This window comes from Colletes latitarsis, chromosome 10 (assembly GCF_051014445.1).
Source record: "Colletes latitarsis isolate SP2378_abdomen chromosome 10, iyColLati1, whole genome shotgun sequence".
NCBI classification, from domain to species: Eukaryota; Metazoa; Arthropoda; class Insecta; order Hymenoptera; family Colletidae; genus Colletes; species Colletes latitarsis.
The window spans coordinates 24930508-24953727 of record NC_135143.1 but is presented as its reverse complement, the minus strand read 5'-3'; the positions used below and the strand labels follow the sequence as shown (position 1 = coordinate 24953727).

The window sequence follows — 23220 nt, the reverse complement described above, 5'->3', positions numbered from 1 at the left end:
GGTCCGGCGCGACGCGTCAGACGGAGACAGCGATAGTCGAATTAAGAAAAATTACCTTTTACATAAATTACGATATCTCGAAAACGGAAAGTCCGATCGACAAAAACCAAAAACCATTTTAAAGAGGAAGGTTTGCCGCCGCTAACAGTGGCTCAAAAATTAATAAAACACTAGTAGTTTCGGAACTGCACGCGTCTAAAGTTTTCGTATTTTTAATACGCATTAATAGCCTTTTCTAAGGCGACACGAGAGATCACAGTGAAAATTGAAAAAATTACCTTTTACATAAATTACAATATCTCGAAAACGGAAAGTCCGATCGACAAAAACCAAAAGCCATTTTAAAGGGGAGGCTTTGCCGCTTCTAATGATGGCTCAATAATTAATAAAACACTAATAGTTTCGGAACTGCACGCGTCTAAAGTTTAACTATTTTTAATACGCGTTGATAGACTGTTTTGAAACAGTTATTGGACGTGGTGCAAAACCGAGTCAATGTACTCTTTTTTTCATTACCAAACGAGAAGACAGTAACTACTAAAAAAATTTCCTATGTTACTTCTAACTGTGACAAAAATAACTAATGTTTATTATTTAATATTCACTTACATTCTTAGCAATAAATAATAATTTTTTACAAAATTTGTGATTATTGGTTCAGTTGTGCTCCTTGCTATAACTGCGTTACATAGAAAAAGATTTTTCGTAAACGTTCTACCTCGAATTGGTTTTCAGCAATACGCGACGGGCCTCACTTGCAACCAATGTAAGGCAAACACATTTAATCTGGCTTCGAAAAACCAATTCGGCTGCATCAGCTGCTTCTGCATGGGTATCACCAACCAATGCGTGTCGTCTAACTGGTACAGAAACGACGTGAGTACAATTACTATCCGTGATTATTCGGTTCTTTTAAATTACACTGTTTCACAGATCCGAGTCTCCTTCACCAATTCCGTTCGAGACTTTACTCTCATCGAATCGAAGACCCCGGATGCACCGCCTATCGCAGACGGCATTCGTGTAGATACGATAAATCGCGAAATCGTTTACAAAGACTTCCCGAGTCGTGGAACCAACGATGTTTACTATTGGCAGCTGCCCAGCATCTTCCTAGGTGATCAGGTCACCTCTTACGGTGGAAATCTTCAGTATACGATTCGATACGTTCCATCACCCGGTGGACACAGTTCGAGAAACAATGCTGCAGACGTTGAGTTGATCAGTGTAAGTAGATCGAGCCGCTAGGAATTACTTCCCGTAAAGTTACACGATCCGAAACTGATTGTTTGTCACGCAGGCCAACGATATTAACTTGTTGTACTTCTCTGGTAAATCTCCGGACCCAAACACGCTGCAAAACTTCACGGTTCCTTTGTTGGAGCAATATTGGCAGCGCAACGACGGAACGCAAGCCGACAGGGAACATATGCTAATGGCTTTGGCCGATATACGCGCGATCAGAATCAAAGCCACCTACACGACTCACACCGACGAAGCCGCGTAAGTTCTAATCGCTGCATCCTCAACGACATCTCAACGAGTAAAGAAATTATTTTAATTTTCGTTCCGTTAGATTGTCCTTAGCGTCTCTGGACACGGCTGAGAAGCACAACACGGGAAGGAACCGTGCAGTCGAGGTAGAGGAATGCAGCTGCCCGGTCGGTTACAAAGGACTATCCTGCGAGGATTGCGACATTGGATACACTAGAACCAACGAAGGACTCTATCTGGGCGTCTGCGAAGCTTGCAACTGCAACGGACACTCCAGACAATGCAATCCCGACACTGGAACGTGCGAGGTTGGTCTAGAAATATTGGGGAAAAAGATTATTTTCACGTTTATTTCAACATAGTTCAGATTACGTGATTTGTGTCAAATATGTACCGTTTTATTTTATAATTTGTTGCCATTCGATTTCGTTTCGATCGAGCTTCTTTTTGAATCCAGCTTTATACAAATGGTTTAAAACTGTTTTATGGTCGATCTTTAGCTCCTGTCTACTTCGATCATTTCAACATTGGCTGTGACAGAATCGAGACCAGGAATACCATTCACAATTTCAGCCTTCTGGCTTGCATTTTCGCCTTCGTCAAAGCAAAATTGTAAAATATACCGAACTTTCTCTTTATTGACTCCCATCTTTTACACCTTGTAACTCACAACTGAATCGATCGACCAGAAAACTGTAAAAGAATTTTTTTTAGTATGGAATGTCACTTTTCCAACGACCACAATATATCAGCGCAGCCATCTAAGTGAAAAATAGTGGATTTTACTAACAATCACTATCGTTTCTAGCGCTGTGAACACCATACTACCGGAGACTTCTGCGAAGTCTGTGAATCAGGATACGAGGGCGACGCGACTCGGGGAACTCCGAGCGATTGCGTGTACAGAAATCCGGGACCAAGAACGTGCAATTGTAACATGGCCGGATCGTACAGCGACGCGTGCATCGGTGAACGATGCAATTGCAAACGAAACGTGGAGGGTCCCGAGTGCAACCGATGCCGACCGTCCACGTTTGGACTGTCCGCGGAGAACCCTGACGGATGCAACGAGTGCTATTGCAGTGGCGTAACCGATCAGTGCCACGAGAGCTCGCTTTACGTGCAACAAATACCGATCTGGGTCTACGACACTCACCACGGATTCACTCTCACCGATTCGTAAGTATCCGTGTTCCGATTCCACAGAACCGGAATCTGTAGACCATTTGGATAATTCTGATTCGCAGCACGAGGCACGAGGTAATCGACGACGACGTCTTCGAATTGAACATCGCTATGAACGAGATCGGCTACCGCTATCCGGACAGTCGAGGACGCAGTTTGTTCTGGTCACTGCCAACTGTATTCACTGGCAACAAGGTCAAAAGCTACGGTGGCAATCTAACGTTGACCCAGCACATCACCGCGTATCCTGGTGCTCAAAGCTACAAGGACCAAGACATCATTCTGATTGGAAACGGAATCACTCTGTTCTGGACAAACCCTACGGAAATCCAACCTGATGTACCATTAGTACGTACCGGGACGAACGATAAGAATGTCCTTGTCTCACCCACGAGTCTAAGGAAAGCTATTTTCTATTTTATTTAGACATACTCGGTGCCACTGAGAGAATCGGAATGGAAACGTCTTAGCATGGAAGGGCTCCGCGTAGCCTCTCGCATTGACCTTATGACCGTACTCTCCAATCTCGAAGCTATCCTAGTTCGTGCTTCTCACAGTGAAAGAATGACGGCCACTTATATTAGCGACATCAGCCTCGATACGGCTGTAGAACATGTAACTGGACACAAACGAGCGGTCCAAGTAGAAGTTTGCCGCTGTTCACCTGGCTACGTAGGAACGTCCTGCGAGTCCTGTGCTCGAGGCTATTACAGAGACATCAGCAATCGATCTGTTAGTTACTTGGGATCCTGCACTCCGTGTCCTTGCAACAACAACGAAGAAAGCTGTGACGTATCCAGAACCGGTCAAGTAAAATGCCATTGCCAGTCGGGATACACTGGCCAATATTGCCAAGATACCGGTACGTTTATCTCGAGCAAAATTTAACATTTTATTAACCCTTCTTCGGATTAACGAACTAACAAATTGGTAGATGCAAATAAATCAAGTGAAGCAGTCAAAATTAGTGGCAGTACAGAGCCTCGCAAAAGTGTTCTAATGGCTTCCATGATTCCAGCTTGTTTGTCTAAGTAAAATAAATGAAAAAGATTCTTACATTTTTTCCAGACGGTACTAAAAGGGCAGAGAAAAATTAATAATTCAAAAAATGGCAGCATTTTGAAATTGAAATATCGTTTTTTTTCTTATTTTTAATTTTAGCAGGCTAAAAAAAAAAAATAGAAAGAGTAATGATTTTGAAGGTACACGCCACCATGGAAGCTAATTCAAAAGACAGTTTTGTGAAGAACGCATCTAAACAGAAGTGCTTTTGCGCATATATTTCTAAAACTATATCCCCTGAGAAAATGCACAAAAAAGACCCCCCTTAATACATATCAATGCATGTATAAAGTTGTGCCCGTATAATCCGAAGAAGGTGTAACGTATATTCACACGTGTAAACTTTCTAGTTCCCAGGTTTCAATAACTAATATCCAAATAAAATGTTTCGAACGTTGTATGAGTTAGGTGAACTGATGGTAAGTCTAACGCCAATGACGGGCGAAGTAAAGCCACATACGTGGACACTGTTTACGTGCAGTTACGAGTCCACGGATCCATTGTATATCTATTTTAAACTATCGCCGTTTCGTGACTCGCCCTTAACCGCATCCAGTGCCACGCCTAACCCCATGGTGAGGAGTAAAACAGGAGCCTCGCGTACCTGGCACGTTTACGTGCAGGAAGACCCCTGCAACGTGGAGTGCTACATCCAGGACCCTAACGGCAAAGACCTGATCAAAGTTGTGACGTCGGTTACACCAGGTTTGACGGACCACATCAGACGAATACTTCATTTTTGTCCGTCCCTGGGAGACGAGGGCGTCGTGGTTGTTATTTTCATTCACATATCTCGACTTAATATCCTCATCAGACATCCCCCTGATACGTCTGGTGTTTGTTGTAATCCCATAGCAACGTCTGTTCGATAAGGTTCTCATTACGAGCATGATAAAGCTTCCATCATTCGTGTGGGGTTTAGAAGCTTAATGGTTGTGTGATATCGACGCTGGTGTAGGACTTTTCGTTCATCAAACACGATGTCTCCTTGTCAAAAGAATCGAACAAGAATTCTTTCATAAAATTTTTTTTCTCTTCCATGTTTCCATTCTATGTTTCTGTGTGATCCAAGTCTGGTGTCTCGAGGCATCGTATTTTAAAATTATCGCGGCGCATTTGCAGGATATCCCGTAGAGACGACCCTGCCACCCAACGTACATCCACCAAAGATTATAGTGTACATCAAGGGGCCGGAGATCCAAATCGTTGAAACAGGAAGCACAGTTAGATATCACTGTTCTGGAAGGGCTGTGGACAATGTAAGTGAAAACGAAGTATATCGCTAAATATACCGGCTAAACTCATTTTGTGACAGGGATCCGTGCACGTTAAATGGGAGAAAGAAGGTGGCTACTTGCCTCCTGAACGAAGCGTGGACGACAACCGTGGTTTACTAATTATTCGAGACGTGATAGTGTCGGACAGTGGTATCTACGTTTGCCAAGTTAGCGATGGCGTACACGTTGCATTGAAAAATGTCACCCTTACCGTTGGAGGTAAGCTAATTCGTATTTGATAAATTAACGAGCCCCTCGAGTGCTCGGTGTATTAAATTATGCGTTATTTTTCACGGACGCAGCGTTTCCGAAAAGCTTATTAGAGATCCCAGGTAGATGTGACACGCGTATTTAGTTCTAGAAACAGTCGCGTTTCCTACGTTTGGCTGTGAAACTAACAATAACAGTCCACGTTTCTTCAAAGGTGCACAGCCAACCGCGCCAAGGGCCACCGTTATGCCGACATCTTTGCAAGTGATAGAAGGGGAGTTCGCAGAATTCCGTTGCGAGGCAGACGGGTATCCGTCGCCTCAAATTGACTGGATTCGAGTCCACGGTCCCATGAATCCGGAAGTGATCATCGATAACGGAGTCTGGACGCTTCGAGCGGTGTCGAAGAACGACGAAGCCGAGTACAAGTGCATCGCTAGGAATAACGTGGGCATAGACGAAAAGACAGTTGTTCTTTACGTGAAAGGTACGCAACGACTAATGAAATCACTAGACTAACAAAAACGATCCCCAAGTCGGAAATTAACGCTCAAATACTTACATAGAGACACAACTGGGTCTGTTTTTCTATTTATATTAATTTTATTTATTCTTACTTGCTACACAAACTTTCACATCACAAATAATTAATTTCAATTATACTTCGAGTTTGTGTTTTTCGCGACACTGATTTTCTGACGTTCAGAACCACGTTTATGGTTGCGGTCTTACAAGAAGAGATCCCGAGGTCTAATGCTTACTTTTTGATAATATTTCGCTCAATGATAGATATTTATGGTCACGAAAAACGAATACGGATCCAAATACGGCGTTCTTGAACTCTAATTCCGGATTGGAGATCGTCCCTCGTAAAATATAATCTCTCTAGACTCTTCGAATCGACGTTTCATCAGCAGATAATCCCAACAAGCCACCGCCAACCGGTATAGCGCCCGTCATAAATCCGCCAGAATGGACCGGCTCGGTCGGAGAAGTGATTAGGATAACGTGCACCCAGTCTCAGGCTGCCAACGTCACGTGGTCCAGGAGCGAGTACTTGCCTATGCCCACCACGGCCAGTCAAATCGACGGTGTGCTCACCATCATGCATCCAACTCAGCACGATTCGGGCATTTACGTGTGCACGGCCACCAATTTCTTCGGAATGGAAACGAGCAGCTTCATCAACATAATGGTGATGCCCCGCAGACCAGCGCCCTCCGTCAAAGTGATGCCCGATATGCAAACCGTTCCGCAAGGTAGCACAGCGGAAATACGATGCGTCGTGAACGGAGAACCAGGAGCGCAAATCACGTGGAACAAGTACCTGCAACAGCTGAACCCCAACGCAGAACACATAGGCGACACTCTGAGGATTCCCAACGTCCAGATTTCCGATCGTGGTGTCTACATCTGCCGCGTAACCGGACCGAGTGGTAGCCACGAGGCTAGCGGTATCGTCGAAGTTGAACGTGAGTGAACATACAGTTCTCCGATCTACGAGGATCGTCTGAAAAGTTTTGAGCCTCATTCTGGTAGTACAATGGTATATGCTTTGACAAGTACCTGTGAAAATTTCAGCAGTCTTCAACGCTCAGTTGTCGTTTGGGAGTCATTTGTGCCAGTCGATGTCGGTATTTTTGTAAAGATAGACCAGCTCACACTTTCGCGGTTCACCAAAATTCACGAATTGCGTTTCGAATTGGTTATCCATCCACCGTGTTCGCCAGATCTGGCTCTCAGCGACATTCTCCTCTTTCCTAAGCTTAAAATATCACTTGGAGGACAGAGATTTCCATCGAACGAGGAGGTAATCGCAAACGTAAATGGCTACTTTCCAGGGCAAGACACCCTATTTGGAAGGGTCAAAAGGGTTACAGCATCGCTGGGAATAGTGTACTGTCTTAAGAGGAGACTACGTTGAAAGATAAAGCTATATTTAACCGGAAAAATACTTAGGCTCAAAACTTTTCAGACGACTCTCGTAGACAGTAAGGCTAGATCGAACGACCGTTTGATTCTTTGAGCAGCTCGCGAGGTTCCGCTGCTGGAATTGTATCCGAAAGACCCGCAGACGGTCATTCTGGGCGGATCGGTCGATTTACATTGCCGAGCAATAGCTGGAATACCGACACCACAGCTGCACTGGTCACGTCAGGATGGCAGACCGTTCCTCTCCAACGTTAAGCAGCTTTCCGGCGGTGTTCTTAGATTCACGAACATTACGAGCACCGACAGTGGGGCGTACGTCTGTTCCGCGGCGAATTCGGTTGGCTCCACGTCGGCAGTAACTTACATAGAGGTGCAGTCCATGCCTGAGATCACTATTTCGCCCACGTCTGGAATGCTGAACGTTAAACGCGGCGAGCTGGTGCGACTGGTTTGCAGCGCGACCGGCTCCCCTCAGCCCAAGGTCGAATGGGTTAGACACGTGAACGGAATGATGCCGTAGTAAGTCGTGTTTCGATAATTGGCGTAATCCTATCGTGAAATATTGGTTTGACAACGAATTGAGAATTTTTTCGTGGAACGAAATAACTTTATTTTGTAACGTATTGTCCATTTTTGACAATGACCTATTGCCATCTTTTGCCTCACGAAAAATTCTGGTTTTTATCGGCAAAAAACTGAACCAAGTGTGATTTGATATCATCATTATTGAAATTTTTACTATCGAAGAAGTTTGGAAAGAACGAAACAAATGATAATCTGGCGGTGCAAGGTCAGGACTATATGGTGGATGTGGCAACACAACCTAAACAAGCTCCAATAATTTTTGTCGAGTGACCAAAGATGCGTGTAGCTTTGTATTGTCATAGTGGAACACAATACCTCTACGATTTACCAATTTCGGTCGCTTTTCTTGAATTGCATTTCCTTTGCTAAAGTAATATAACGAAAATGCTCCTTTCCAAAAAAAAAACTGACAATCGAAGTACTAACAATCGGACAACAATATGGATTTGACGTTTCGAATACACACAAATACGTAAGAATTCAGTTAAAGCCACCTATCAGTGAAACCCGCAAAGTTGCCAAACCAATACAATTCACCGATGCAACAAACGGTTTTCCCGAAATCTTTTTAACCAACGATCGTTATTATCGTCTCCGTGGTAGCCCGGAGTTTAGAATGGTCAAGGATACTCCTCTGAGCGCCGTTTATGAAATAGCCTCTATCTCCGACGACGACGAAGGCTCGTACACTTGTCACGCGATGAACGCTGCAGGAATAGTCGAAGAACGGGTTCATATTCGTATAGACGACGACAACGAGGTTTACCCGCCCTGCAGAGGAGACGTGCCATGCCACAGAAACCCTGAGCATCCGGGCCGCTATCCCGATAACGATAACCGCGTATGTACAGTTATCCATAATAAAATAGCAATAAAAGCTTAGTTGACCCCTTATCGTACGATTTTATTCCAAGTAATTTGTCAAACGTATACTATTTAATTTTGTTTAAATTTATTCGTACAAGGAATGGCCACGAAAAAGAATAGATTTGTTTCATGAATACCTCGTGAATGTAAAAATGTGTTGATTTTAATATATAAGACTTGATAACGACTGAGTAGCCTCCTGATTGTGAAAGACATCAAGAATTTGTAACGAGTCTGACTCGTTATTGTTCGATAAGGGTTTAAAAGTCGATAGGATAACGTTGAACGTTTTGAATCTATGTTACAGCGTGATCCTAACGGAGAAGCCTTGATCCCGGTGGATGAATCCAAAATACCCATTGGTGGCAGAGTGGAGATGCGCTGTCGAGTGTACGCGTCGAATGGTAACGATATTCGCGTGGATTGGAGGAGGAGCGACCATCGTCGCATGCCACATGGTCACACGGTTCACAATGGTCTACTCATCATTCCTGACGTGGATAAGAGCGCCGCTGGAGAGTACATTTGTCTGGGCATGGATCAAACTGGAAATATCCTGTTCAAAGCGAAGTCTCTTCTCATAGTGCAGTGTAAAGAAAATGTTTTGATCGTTTATACAGGGTGTTCGGCCACCCCGGGGAAAAATTTTAATAGAGGATTCTAAAGGCCAGAATAAGACGAAAATCAAGAATACCAATTTGTTGATGGAGGCTTCGTTAAAAAGTTATTAATAATTAAATTCAAAAATTTCAAATCGTTCTGGAAAAATTATTTTCGGTTGCGGTGGTCAATTACAATCATTTTTGGTGAATACACATACCTCCGAAATCCTACCCACTTTCTAGAAAAAAATTCGAGTAAGTGCTGAAAGTTTTGGGTGAAAAAAAAGACTTTCGAATCATCTTGGAAAAATTATTTTTAGTTGCAGGGGCAAATTACAAGCATTTTTGGTCAACAGACATACCCCCGAAATCCTACTCAGTTTCGAGAAAAAAATTCCTAACCGAAAATATACTGTCTGACCATACGTTGATATGTTTCACTGAAATTTCATGCGAATCTTTAAAACGTCATAACTCCTGAACGGATTGGACGATTTTAATGTTTAAAAAAGCAAACTACGCGTATTTTGGGGGAGAATACGTACAAATTGCAAAAATATTCGAAAAGTTGGTCCTTGACCCCGCAAAATGAGAAAAAACCCCATAAAAATGGTCCAATTTTCAAACAGCCATAACTCCTACAATTTTGAATATATTTCAATGAAACTTTTTTCTGAAGTAGAGCCCATGGATACCTACAAAAAAAGTATTAGACAACTTTTCTGTAGGGCGCCAAACAAAATTACTAAAAATGAAAAAGGAATTTTTAAGAAAAATCGACAGGGGGTAGGTGCCGAAAAACAAAAATTTCAAATCGTTTCAAAAAAATTATTTTCAGTTGCAGGGATCTATTACAATCACTTTTGGTCAATACACATACCCCCGAAATCCTACCCACTTTCTAGAAAAAAATTCGAGAAGGTGTGAAGTTTTTCAACGGAAAAAAAAAAATTTCAAATCGTTTTGGAAAAATTATTTTCAGTTACGGGAGTCAATTACAATCATTTTTGGTGAATAGACATACCCCCGAAATCCTATTCAGTTTCGAGAAAAAAATTCAGTACGGTCGGAACTTCAAACGTTAATAACTTTTTAACGAAGTCTCCATCAACAAATTGGTATTCTTGATTTTCGTCTTATTTTGGCCTCTAGAATTCCCCATTAAAATTTTTCCCAGGGGTGGCCGAACACCCTGTATATTAGACGCCCCTAACTAAATATTCTTTACGCGAATAATTGATACGTTTCAGCGCCGCCCAGAATCGTGTTGAATCCGCCTCGACAGACGGTTGGTCTCGGTGAAAATCCCTCGATCGTCTGCAGCGCAACTGGAGACGAACCGATAACCATCGAATGGGCAGCCATAGGACGTAGTCTTCCACATGGTGTTCCCCATAACAGTAGCGTATTACAGTTCCATGGAATCACCTACGACGACGCTGGAAAATACGTCTGCAAGGCGATGAACGCTGCAGGAACCGCCGACGCTGTGGCTGAGGTTCTAGTGAACGGTGCGTGCAAGTTTGAGCCTCGTTCTAACTTTGGGGGCTACATGTCCATGACACTTCGTATATACCCATTCCTATCATGACCAGTCAAATGACTAGTCTTTCTTTTTCTCTTTTACAAAGCATCATACTTCTAATTTTTACGTCGTGGTAGGTTTAGGTAGATTTAGGATGTAATCCAAATGTGAATTTGTAAGGTATCGATGATGTACAATGTACTTTATGAGTGATCCACCTTGCGTAGGAACTCTCTGTTCAGTTTTGTAGTAACTTCACGGGATGAGTATCCTTCTTTTAGAGAACTCCTACGAGGATATGCGCGTTCAAGCAGCTCAGAAGGACGTCGTCGCTTATGTTGGTAACCCTGTACATTTGCGATGCATCGCGCGAGTACAAGCGGAGATACACTGGTCCAGGGAGGGGCAGCCATTGCCTTCGAACGTCAGGAAAGGAAAGGATTACCTGGAGCTGCCACACGTCAGGCCCGAGGACAGCGGAAGATACATCTGCCAGATCCAAACTCCTCACGGAGTGTCCAGCGATTATATAAACCTGAATGTCTCCCGTAAGTTCGATAAGCACGCTTCCACGATTTGATGGCTTGTTCTTCATTGTTCTTTCAGTTTGAATTCACCTCATCACAGTTTGAAAAGTTTCTTTCGCTGTACACGTTTTTGCACTTTACATTCACAGTCACCCCAAATCGGATTAACCGATAAAAGTAAAACGAAAGAAACTTCAACGCTGAAGCCAAAACGTAGGAATCCTTCGTGAATCAAACTTCCCACGATCAGGGGTTTACACAGCGTTATTCGACTTCGAACCATCTTTGCGGTTTTCGATTCAGTAACTCGTCACGTTTCGCGCGGTTCGACACTAAACCAACATAACTCACTACTAACAACAATCGTGCGTGCAATCATCATCGATCAGTCGAGCTCTTAAAAATCAACGTGTACTTATAGTGGTCGCGTTATTATTTAGTAGTTAATTTGCCCCCGGATTGCATGCGAGCGAACCAAACGCAATGCGGGCAAAAAAAGTGCGTATGCGGCGATCGAGGATGCATACTCTTGGATTACTCTTGCTACGATATTCAGTACTTCAACGAAAGCAGTGACTACTACTACGACATCCTGAAAAGCCATTATCTTCAGCAACGACGTGGTTTGTTTTCAGATATTATGTGCTCCTGTGACGTCTTTTGGGATTAACGTTTACTCCCTGTTAATCAGCGTCGTTTTTGTTCAAATTTTTCGCTTATACTTCCACCTTGTTCCGACTAAAATTCTTCGTGCACAACGATCGATCAATAATTGTTGCTAATACGGTAGAAGTGGCATGTGTTGCGTCGCTCCAGGCAGCTTACACGTGTATACTTTCTGTATCAGTGTCCTGCACATCATCTCTTTGTTCAACCATTCACTTAACGCCATCAGTGTTGGTCTGCCCAGTAAACTTTTGGCCAATAGTTATGAGACAAATCTAGAAACTAATCTCGTAGAACGTAGCACAATGGAGTTAGGTTTTCACTTGTTCGTTTCTAAGCTGATTCTTAGACCTTTGCCGACGTGAGCGTCTTCGTTTTAGCTACCAACGTACCTAGGATCAGCGTCGAAGTGTCTCAAGATCCGGTTAATATCGGAGATACCATCGCTATCCGTTGCGACTATTCCGGCACTCACACTCCTCGTTACCACTGGTCCAGAGCAAATCATCCCAGTTTGCCAGCGAATTCACAACGACACGAGAACATTTTAAGACTGACCGACGTCACCGTTGACAACAGCGGATACTACACGTGCACAGCAGAGACGCCGGAAGGCATTTTCAAACAGGACTTCAACCTCGTCGTCCACGGTAACATTTTCCATTTCGATTTGTCTTGTATCAATCATCTAACTGGGGAACCAATACTAACTAATTCGATGTTCGTTTTATTTACGCTTACAAAACTGCGCTCGATGTGAGTATATATCAAAACTAGCTTGCGGAATGAAGGAATTCTTAATTGTACGCGCTGCTTCCTCAGGTGGACACAACGACGAACCAGCGATTGAAACCAAATACGCACCTTACGGATCCAGCGTCGAGATGAACTGCCGTCCTAATCTCGATCCGCCTCTCAAATTCCAGTGGAGCAAACTTGGCGGTGTTCTACCACGCGACACATTTGAGGTACAATTTCACCTTTTCGTCTAATTTCTGTATCTCCAACATAAGTGACGATTGAAAATAGAGGCAATTCTCAAGAATTTTTTGGGCATATCTATGAAACTTTTTCTGATAAACGTTCAATGTTCTCGAAAGTGCATTTCTTGAGCTACTTCTTGTAAAAATTTCGTATGAAAATACTAATTATTATAGCCATAATAGGAACCAGTGTGAGAGGCCTCCGAAAAATTTGTTAGTTGTGAAAAAAGAAATTATGCAATTTTCTTAAACTATAAGACAGTAGCTTCGGTTGCACGAAAAATCTCAAAAAACGTAACTTTGTCATTCTTAAAATTCCAAGCATTAAAAAGAGATAAAAAAAAAATTTCGATTTTTGTCAATCCCTCTTAATAATATCCGAAGAATCCTCTGTCTTCCGGAAACTTTGCGTTGCTTAAACCCGCGTCGTTATTCTTTCAGAGCAAATTGAATCTGACTAACGTAAAGGCCGAAGATGCAGGAACGTACATCTGCACCGTGAACAACGATCTCGAGAGCATCGAAATACCGACTGTGCTGGTCGTGACAGGGGTGGTTCCGTACTTCAGCCAGGCGCCAGAGAGTTTCATTGCCCTGCCACCTTTGCCAGATTCCTACTTGAAGTTCAACATCGAAGTGTCCTTTAAGCCTGAGAGCTACGACGGTATTATTTTGTACAACGACGAGTCGAACAGCGAAGACGGCGACTTCATCATGCTGTCACTGGTGCGAGGATATCCGCAATTTAGGTAAATGTTTCCATTTCTAACCAGAGACAATCCTGTCCATGCATTAATATGCCTTTATTGCAGTTTCGATCTTGGCTCTGGACCAACTGTCATTCACGCGGACGAGCCCGTGTCCTTGAGCGAATGGCACACGATCAAACTGCAACGCAATAGAAAGGAAGGAACGATGCTGGTCGACGGAGACGGTCCATACAAAGGCGTAGCCTCTGGCAGAAGGCAGGGTTTGGATTTGAAGAAGTTGCTGTTCGTGGGCGGAGTCCCCAATTACAATGTAATCAACAAACACGCGGAGATCACCACTGGTTTTGTCGGCTGTATCAGTAGATTAGTTATTGGGAACAAGGAGATAGACTTGAATGGTAACCAGGCAAACAGCATTGGAATCACGAACTGCGAAACGTGCGCTGAGAATCCATGCAACAACGGCGGAGTCTGCCAAGAAGCTGCTACCAAAAACGGATACACGTGTCTATGTCGAGCTGGCTATAGCGGGAAATACTGTGACTACGTCGGCCAGTCCTGCTATCCAGGTAACAAGTGCAGTCGATTAAGAGGGTACTCTGATCTAGAAGTTTGAAAAAATCGATCTTCTCTCGCTTTCCTCGAGTCTGTTACTGATGAATTGATTTACGGTAGGCGCTTGCGGAGAAGGCAATTGCGTAGACAAAGAAACGGGCTTCGAGTGTTATTGCCCGTACGGGAAAACGGGCCCTCGATGCGAGAACTCGATGAAAATCTACGAGCCAGCTTTCCACGACGATAAGTCTTTCATCGCCCATGATACCCCGAAAGCCCTTCGACGGTGAGCATTTGGAACGATGCACGTGCATGATCACCATATAATTCAGTAGTTTATTGCCAAAAAGTATTAGTAGATTTATTTAGTTAAAAATTTTCGTTCCTTATATATTATTTTATCGATAGACGATTAAAAAATTTCACGTTAGAGTTCCCTATTAAATAACATTCTAAGTGTGTTGTAGTAGCATTCGGTGGATGACACAATTAACACAAAGTCTCCTTAAATGATCCTCATGTTTTAACTTTTGATCTCGAGTTCGAGCACTAACCCGTGTAGACCCGGTGGAGTGGAATCCCGGTCCTAATAGAAACAATTGTTTTCAGGGCAAGAATGAGCACTACACATAGTCGATTACGATCGCGCAACGCACAAGTTAGAAAGCCACGATCAAGGCCACATCACCACAATAATCTGCACCACACGAAACATTAGTCCCTTCACCAAATCAATGCACATATAGAAAAAGAAGTCATTCTGATACTTGACGAATGTAATAATTGTAGAAACAAATCAATTTTTTGTGTAACTGCCTATTTATAGTTGTCAGTCAGCATTATATGCATATATTATATATTATATATATATATATTTTTTATGAGAATTTTATTTACATTAAAAGATCTTTTTGTTTCCGCCTCGTACGTGTCGTAGATTATGTGGATGTTACGCATTTGCAACGAGCCTGTATAGTGAGTAATTCCTTGGAATGAACCTCATGGTGCTGTAACATTAGATTATCAGTCGATATACTTATTATATTTCAATCCCATGCAGCGTCTGTCGATATTTTGATAGACGCTCTTCTTCTAGAATTGTCGAGCTCGCGGAAGAATTTGGGATTGCTTTTAATAGAGCTATCTTTCGTGCGAGGAAACTGTTTATTTTATGCTTCCAAGACCGCAGGGTCTTTTTTTTTTGTACAGCTTTTTAAATAATACATTTAACGCATTATGTTAGTCATTTTAATTATTATTAAAACTAAGGCATTAATTAGCACTACTAAACACATACACAGACCAGGGCACGTGTAAAATGTTTGTACTTACCTGTAAGAACCTGTGTGTACGTGCCAACAGTGTGTTCCAGGTCCAGAAAGACCTTTAATGTATTTGACAGGCTTCAAGCGATGTTATAAATATAAATATATCTTCAAATGCAAATAAAAATTGTTTTAACAGGAACCGCTGCAATGTCGAACATTTATTTTTATGGCTGCTCACCTGAATGTTGTTTCTTACTTATAAAATAGTTGAAAGCGAAATTACAAAAAGGTGAGTCCCAAGATATAAACGATATACCTATTCGCATTATTTCTATAACCAATATTTTCTTGCTCCTGCTAACAAGAAATGGATTTTTCCTTTCATCCTTCGTCGCGCGTTAAAGCAAAATTATTGCTTTAATTTAGCGATTTCCTCGTAGGTTGAAAGTGGCGCTAAACTTTAACCCTCTGGACAATAAGGACGGCATCCTGATGTACTGTTCTCAAAGCGACGAAGGACTCGGGGATTTCGTGGCGCTGGTCGTCAAGAACAGACACGTCGAGTTCCGTTACGACATAGGTTCCGGTTTGGCGATTATTAGGTCGTCTCACGTCCTTCAACCTGGCGTGTGGACACACGTGTCGGTGAACAGAGACTTTAAAGAAGGGAATCTGACCGTAAACGGAGAACCCACCGTCGGAGGCAAGTCTCCAGGCACTGCACGTACCATGACACTTTACACACCACTGTACATTGGTGGTGTTGATCGCAGAAGAATCACAGTGAATAAACATGCTGGCGTCGATCGTACTTTCCGTGGTTGCATCAGTGATGTGAGTTCTCTACGAGCTTGCATGATCTTATTTCGTAATCTTACGCTTACGTTATGGTACTCGTAATGCATGAGTTTTCTTGTTAACGTTACTCCCATTATACTTTTAGCTTGGAGTATCTTCGATGAACGTCGACATACTAAAGTCGGCGATAGATTCCGCCAACATCGACGACTGCAATGTTTTACACCCAAATCAAACGAAACTGGCTACTTTGGTCACTACACCGCCGTCCACAACAACGCCCTACAATCCCTGCACTTCGAATCCGTGTGTCCACGGCATGTGTCAGAGCACAGATTCATACGACTACTCCTGTACCTGTGAATACGGATACGTGGGCAGAAATTGCGAAAATATCCTGAAACAATGCGAACTGCTCCTCCCCTGCAAAAACGAGGGATCCTGCACGGATCTCCATGGATCCTACAAGTGCGACTGCCGACTCGGTTACAATGGACAGAACTGTGAAAAATGTAGCTATTAGAAACGTCTCTATTAGAAAACGACACTGTTAATGATCGAGATTGCGTATACCAAAACATTGTTTTAACGTTCTTGTTGATTTGCAGCGGCAGAGATAACGTACGATGTCGCGTTCACGGGAGACGGTTGGTTGGAATTGGACAGATCTGTAATGAATCATAACGAGGAACGTGAGCTCATAGGCTTCGAGATCTCCACTAACAAAACTAGAGGATTGATCATGTGGCACGGACAATCGCCGAATGATCTGAATCCCGATCATTACATGGCCCTTGGAGTCGTTGATGGGTAACTACAACCGACAATTGCTAAATTACGCATATTTCTGAATGTTAGTATTCGTGACTTGATTTTATATGCCGGATAATTGGACTACATGTGCATGATCTGAAACTTTTCAATTTTACTGAAAAATTTAGACACCTACCCCCTGTCGATTTTTCTTAAAAATTCGTTTTTCATTTTTAACAAATTTGTTTGACGCTGTACGGAAATGTTGTCTAATACTTTTTTATAGGTGCCTAGGAGCTCTAATTCAGAAAAAAGTTTCATTGAAATATGTTCACAATTGTAGGAGTTATGGCTGTTTGAAAATTGGACTACTTTTATAGGGGTTTTCTCATTTTTCGGTATTAAGGAACAATTTTCCGAATATTCTTGGAATTTCTACTTATTCTTCACTAAAATACGCGTAGTTTGCTTTTTTAAACGTGAGAATCGTCCAATCCGTTCAGAAGTTATGACGTTTTAAAGATTCGCATGAAATTTCAGTGAAACATATCAACGTATGGTCAGACAGTATATTTTCGGTTAGGAATTTTTTTCTCGAAACAGCGTAGGATTTCGGGGGTATGTCTATTCACCAAAAATGATTGCAATTGACCCCCGCAACCGAAAATAATTTTTTTAGAATGATTTGAAAAATTTTTTTTCACCCAAAACTTTCAGCACTTACTCGATTTTTTTTCTCGAAAGTGGATAGGATTTCGGAGGTATGTGTAATGACCAAAAATGATTGTAATTGACCTCCGCAACCGAAAGTAATTTTTCCAGAACGATTTGAAATTTTTTAATTTAATTGTTAATAATTTTAATTTTTGTCTTATTTTGGGTTCTGGAATCTCCCATTAAAATTTTTCCCATAGGTGGCCGACCACCCTGTATCCACTGATCCATTAAAAACTTCTGGTTAGCCACGAATACTAACTTAAATTTCAAGTGTTTCGGAACATGTTTGCCAATCGCGCGTACTTTTTTCAGATACGTGGAATATCAGTACAATTTGGGCACCGGGCCAGTCAAGATTCGCGTTACTGCTCAGAAGGTAGACGACGGAGAACGGCACAGAATAATTCTGAAACGCCGTGGTAGCGACGGTAGCATCGAATTGAATGGCGAACACATGGAAAACGGCGCCAGCTACGGTACCGAGCACGATTTGAACACCAGGGGCAACGTTTACTTGGGCGGAGTGCCTGATTATGCGATGACCTACGGGAAATATCACGAAGGCTTCTCCGGTTGCATTTACACTATGGAAGTGCAAGATTCCGGCGCCATCGACATCGGTGAAAAAGCTATACGAGGAAAGAACGTTTCACCGTGCACAAGGTAAACAATAAACGTCCATCGTTCCCTACCGTTTTATAGGAAAAATTATGCTTGTTTCAACGTGAGATTTTTCGCGCATTAAAATAACGTTCGTAATGTTTCACGCTACTCAGAGCAAGATGGATTCCGTCTTCCTTGGTATTTACCGACGCAGACACGGACATCTTCGACGCGTTTGTCCCTCCACCCCCTGTAAACATTATCCACCCGAAGCCAGCGGCCAATCTGGCAGCTTATAATATCAAACATTACTCGTTGTTGATCCTACTACAAAATCTGCTCGCCTTCGCTATGGACGTGCGGGAGCAGAGCTTGTTTTTTACAGTATTATGCATAGACACCATCAATGCTATACATTTTGTATTAAGTTAAGTGTTGCGTATCGAATAGCATCCAGGGAGTACGCGTCTCTTCGTGCACAGCGTACTCAACAGCCTAAAACAAAGAGACGCGTGTTTTCCGTGAGTCGACGAACGGTTCTTGTAATTACTAAATTTGTTAATTATTTAATGCTTCGTTAATGTCTGGAGCAAGGTAAATTGTTACGGTACGTTTCTGAAGTTAAAAGTGAACGTGGATGTCATGGACACGGCGGTATAAGTTCAAAGGATCTTTAAACTTTACTTTTGCAAACTTATACCGCGTAGTTCTTTAAACTAAAATGGGTTTCAGTTTTATGGTTTTGTATATTTGTTTGCTTCTTTTGTTTTACAGCGACCTGGACGACAGACTTCCGACGCGTGGGGATCTTGGAACGTTTCAGTAGGAGGCTATTTAGTATCTTAATTTGAAAGGAATATTTGAACGGTGGCAAAAGGGTATAGAAATTTTCTGAAATCGCTAATTTAATTAAAACGACAAATAATATACATATAAACAGTTTTATATTTATAGACATACAGAATGTATCTCCAGCAAAGTATTCATATCAACGTTTTATAATTGAACTAACTACATTTTATACAGCTTCGTTTACACCGAACACGAAAAAGAATATCACTTTAATTTACGTAGAAAATTCTGTTCTCGGACGTATTTGCCCGATCCTTTGATTTGCTTCTCTTTTTAACGATACCTTGCTTTTCAATTCAACTGCTACAATACGGAAACCAAACACTTAGATGACTGCGACGTGATACAATAATATATCGAATCACTTATAAGTTCTCGCCGCCATTGTCTGATTTTTTAGTCACACGATAGATATTTTTAATCTTTTGCTAAGCACGGAACAGCAAATGCCCTGTCTGCTTCTGACTCCTGTCATAATGCTCCGACGACTTGTCTTTGAAGTAGTAAAGAAAGAAATAACTTTGCTACGATAACGAATTCTCCATTTCATCGACGAGCTATCTTTCATACACATCGATAGATATTAAAGAAACCTTGGAAAATGTTGACTTGACAAAAGAACATTAAATAAAACGCGATCATTGCCGCCAGTGAACAATTCGAGTTCTGTTTGGAAAGCAACATTTTCTTTCAGCATTTGCCTGGACCAGCGATAGGCGATTGCTCGTGACTGCATTCATATTTCGAACGAAACCCCGGTGTTTATCGCATACAAGTAAATCAACACGCAATACTTGATTTCAACAAGGTACTGACTAAATATACAGACTTTTTTTATTGGAACAGTTCAAATTCCATTTATGTGATATTGAAAGAAAGTTACTTACAAAATATTCGTATAGTTAAGGTCGGTGCTAGTAAGATGCGTTGCTAATTATAATGTGATTTCTATCAGATATGGAAACATCGCGACGAACGTATGTAAATAATTACAATTAGTCTTGCAACCTTGTCATTTCTTACATTCTATGTATGCTATTTCTTAAACAAGACGATTTACTATCGATAGTTCTATGATAAAAATAGGCAATGGGTATAGGATGTTCGAATGGATTTTTTCTCGATCATTATTCATTTATTAATTAAAAAAACGTTACAATTATATATATTATAATACTGCTGCGAACCAATTATGTAGAAATTTATTTTACATCGATGCATCTGTCTGCTAAACGAGTCGTTGTCAATTACAAGTACAGATTATCTCGCGTTTGAAGAAACATTATCGCGAATATTATTTAGATTAGTATGACGGACGATGCAACATTTCTGTTTCGTGTAATCGATAAAGAAGGAAGACTAAAAGTCCGATGCAAACAACGGTAACGATCGAACATCGATCGGTTTTCGTAGCCGATAACACGTGTTAATAAAGCTTCTGTCGTTTTATTATTTTGCCACTTAAAGTCACTTAACCTTAATTAACTCGCAGATATAAGAAATCGGCCGCGAAATATTTCTGTAAATTACGTTGGGGCAACGCTAACTGTGAATGACGTGTAAAATATTTTTAAACGTATTAAAACTTTATTGGTGCATTATAAATATAATTGTGTACAGAAAATTACTAGGATGCAATTGTAATTATATTACTCTGAATTTGGCACCTTATTATCCGACAACGAATGAATGCTTTCTGAATGTTGATGCAAGCATTAGCTACAGCATTACGCGATAATGCGGAACATATGTATTCATTCTTATAAATACGTTTCGTATATACATTTAAGTATAAAAGGAAAAATGTATAATCATCAACTGAAAGTATCTACCTTATCATGAAAGTGTAGCGTATTGTTATATAAATAATTCTTCGAAGAAAAATGAGACAATAAATATAATTTTGTTAAAAAGCCTTCGTTTCGTTGCTATTCCCTAATTATTAAGGATGCAGTTACCGTAAGCACTGCTGTATCATATACCTGAGAAATTAACATGACTTCTATTGCTTCGTATTTCATTCTTTTTTTTTTTTCTTTAAACGGAAACTGGCTGCTATAAATTGACTTTATAACCAGAAATGAAGGGCAGGCCAGTACCTACATTTTTTTGGTACTCAATATAATCTTCCCCAAAGAAATTAAGTAGAGTAATCTCTTCTACTAAAATGCGATCGTGGAAGAATTTCCAGGATGCCACCATGTACGCCAAAAAGCAGAATGGATTTTGAAGTACCAGCTACAAATAGGAATGTAAAAATTACTTAACTTTTCCCTTATTTAACACAAAGTTCCTTGGCATAACAGATTATTACCTGTGTTCCTATGGACCAATAAAACCAACCTACGTAACTGGGATGCCTACAAAGTCTATAGACCCCACAGGTAACAAGTTCATGGTTGTCCATCCTCTCTCTTTGTACAATGTGATTAAAATTGTGCTTTGCTGTAAACATTGCTAATTTTCTCAATAACTCTCCACAAATGCATAATATTAAGCCGAAATATGATATGGACGAAGACTCTTTCATTATTGGAAAATATTGCCTCTCGACAACAAACTCTATCCAACTGGACACTGCTGCCACTGCATAAGCTATAGTGTCATTCAAAATGAAACTGTCGATGGAGAGAGTTAATGGATTTACCCATGCTATGCTCAAGAATTCAGAGAAATGGAACGTAGCAAGTATAGTAATGTATACACCAAACATTTGCCATGAAGGCGGTGCAATAAGCGATACTAAAATGCCAATTCCAAAAACATATCCTAAAAAAGTTGCTCTCACTGCAACCTGGAATAAATGTAAATATTATTGTTATGCATATCACTATGAATATAGTAAACACGATTAGCTATCAATTGCCAGTGTATGTAAATTACCTGATAAGAAAAACCACGAAAAGCGAGGAGTAGTAGAAAATTTAAGAACCCGTATTGAAAAAAGTGTGTTAGCCAGATATTACTGAAATATGTACTGGGAATTTCGAATTCTAACCTCAAAAATATTTCCGGTAGGACCGCGATTATGCCAGCCAGAGTAAAACAACATAAACTAAGTTTTCCATCGTAGCACAGCATTTTTAGAGTTTGGCTTAATTAGAATAATATATATTGAAATGTCGAAGCAATTCACCATTGCTGTTGTACTTCATCGAAACTACGTTTTTTATCTTCGCACGTACATAGTTCATGAAGACCGTAACGCGAACAACTTCAATTTGTTTTAGCGAAAATCCCGGCCGGTTAAGCTGCTTACTGCTGTTTTTAAAAGCATTTATTTCTCAATTAACCCTTTGCGAGTAAAACCATTTTGCACATTATTCTAAAACATTTGTGGTATTCGTTTTCAATGCGATTTAAGTAAGCATGTAATGTATAACTTTTCTAGAGAAGATAAAGAAAAAATTTATTTAATTTTTTTTTACATAAAATTGAATTCTTCCCAAGATTTATATGAAACATTTAAAAGATCTTTTATAAATTACGCCTATGTATCGGAACAACTATGAAACAAGAGATATAATCATTATTATCCATGGGCTGATTATAGTCAAAGGCTAATCGAACTCTGAAATGAGAACATAAAACTTAAATGTAAAGTTCCATTTAAATTCATTCAGCCATTTATACTCAATCGTATTAATAATATACATATGTACGCTCATACATAGGAATAATACAAAAAAATTTCTTTTCGGTCGGATTTCAGTTGTTAAGAGCAAGAAGGCAAATATGAGCCTTTCGGTGCTTTTCTGGCATCTCTGCTGATACATACTTTCTTTCTCGATTCTCTAAAGCTACCCGAAGAAATTTCGGACCGTCTCGTGGGAGTCGAGAGAGCCGCCCAAGTTTGTCGTGTAATAGTTCGTAACCTCCAACGCTAGATGGCGTTTATTTCTGGACCTCAAACCCTCTGGTGCTAAAACTCCCAAGTTTGTCGTGAAATCCATCTAGCGTGGACGATAAGAACTATTACACGACAAACTTGAGCGTTTTAACACCAGAGGGTTTGTGGTCGATAAATAAGCGCCATCTAGCGTTGAAAG

At 41.0% G+C, this 23220-nt stretch overlaps 2 protein-coding genes across 31 annotated transcripts in view; one reads left to right on the top strand and one right to left on the bottom strand.

Moving 5' to 3' along the window:
• Trol (terribly reduced optic lobes) overlaps positions 1 to 21084 on the top strand; it is a 154037-nt gene extending 132953 nt beyond the window's left edge. For 18 of the 30 annotated variants that reach the window (XR_013080476.1, XR_013080472.1, XR_013080473.1 and 15 more), the window contains 30 exons: positions 736 to 876; positions 934 to 1227; positions 1301 to 1503; positions 1577 to 1802; positions 2303 to 2673; positions 2742 to 3027; positions 3106 to 3541; positions 4150 to 4446; positions 4864 to 5000; positions 5057 to 5237; positions 5321 to 5350; positions 5443 to 5715; positions 6143 to 6700; positions 7259 to 7679; positions 8349 to 8586; positions 8920 to 9202; positions 10465 to 10725; positions 11021 to 11287; positions 11707 to 11889; positions 12313 to 12582; positions 12755 to 12900; positions 13357 to 13664; positions 13728 to 14194; positions 14301 to 14466; positions 15889 to 16282; positions 16392 to 16758; positions 16855 to 17056; positions 18029 to 18379; positions 18493 to 18926; positions 19094 to 21084. Coding sequence is in view for 3 of the 30 variants with exons in the window: in XM_076774981.1 (XP_076631096.1) it covers positions 736 to 876; positions 934 to 1227; positions 1301 to 1503; positions 1577 to 1802; positions 2303 to 2673; positions 2742 to 3027; positions 3106 to 3541; positions 4150 to 4446; positions 4864 to 5000; positions 5057 to 5237; positions 5321 to 5350; positions 5443 to 5715; positions 6143 to 6700; positions 7259 to 7679; positions 8349 to 8586; positions 8920 to 9202; positions 10465 to 10725; positions 11021 to 11287; positions 11707 to 11889; positions 12313 to 12582; positions 12755 to 12900; positions 13357 to 13664; positions 13728 to 14194; positions 14301 to 14466; positions 15889 to 16282; positions 16392 to 16758; positions 16855 to 17056; positions 18029 to 18379; positions 19094 to 19145 (7809 nt within the window). In the remaining 27 variants the exon portion in view is untranslated. Of the gene's footprint in view, positions 1 to 735; positions 877 to 933; positions 1228 to 1300; positions 1504 to 1576; positions 1803 to 2302; positions 2674 to 2741; positions 3028 to 3105; positions 3542 to 4149; positions 4447 to 4863; positions 5001 to 5056; positions 5238 to 5320; positions 5351 to 5442; positions 5716 to 6142; positions 6701 to 7258; positions 7680 to 8348; positions 8587 to 8919; positions 9203 to 10464; positions 10726 to 11020; positions 11288 to 11706; positions 11890 to 12312; positions 12583 to 12754; positions 12901 to 13356; positions 13665 to 13727; positions 14195 to 14300; positions 14467 to 14789; positions 15806 to 15888; positions 16283 to 16391; positions 16759 to 16854; positions 17057 to 18028; positions 18384 to 18492; positions 18927 to 19093 lie in introns of those variants that run through there. The other 12 variants (XR_013080464.1, XR_013080466.1, XR_013080463.1 and 9 more) reach the window with 12 other exon arrangements.
• Positions 20285 to 22380, bottom strand: Ste14 (isoprenylcysteine carboxylmethyltransferase ste14). The gene is made up of 3 exons (XM_076774986.1): positions 22055 to 22380; positions 21486 to 21965; positions 20285 to 21409 (listed from the first exon to the last, which is right to left on the bottom strand). Exons 1-3 carry the CDS (start codon positions 22250 to 22252, stop codon positions 21227 to 21229), a joined length of 861 nt encoding a protein of 286 aa, XP_076631101.1. The 5' UTR covers positions 22253 to 22380; the 3' UTR covers positions 20285 to 21226.
• Between the last annotated feature and the right edge of the window lie 840 nt (positions 22381 to 23220).

Coding starts and splice junctions, on each gene's coding strand:
- Ste14 (XM_076774986.1), bottom strand. CDS start 22,252: ATGCTGTGCTACGATGGAAAACTTAGTTTATGTTGTTTTACTCTGGCT. Junction 21,966..22,054: donor TTCGTGGTTTTTCTTATCAG/GTAATTTACATA, acceptor CATTTATTCCAG/GTTGCAGTGAGAGCAACTTT. Junction 21,410..21,485: donor ATTGGTCCATAGGAACACAG/GTAATAATCTGT, acceptor TCCTATTTGTAG/CTGGTACTTCAAAATCCATT.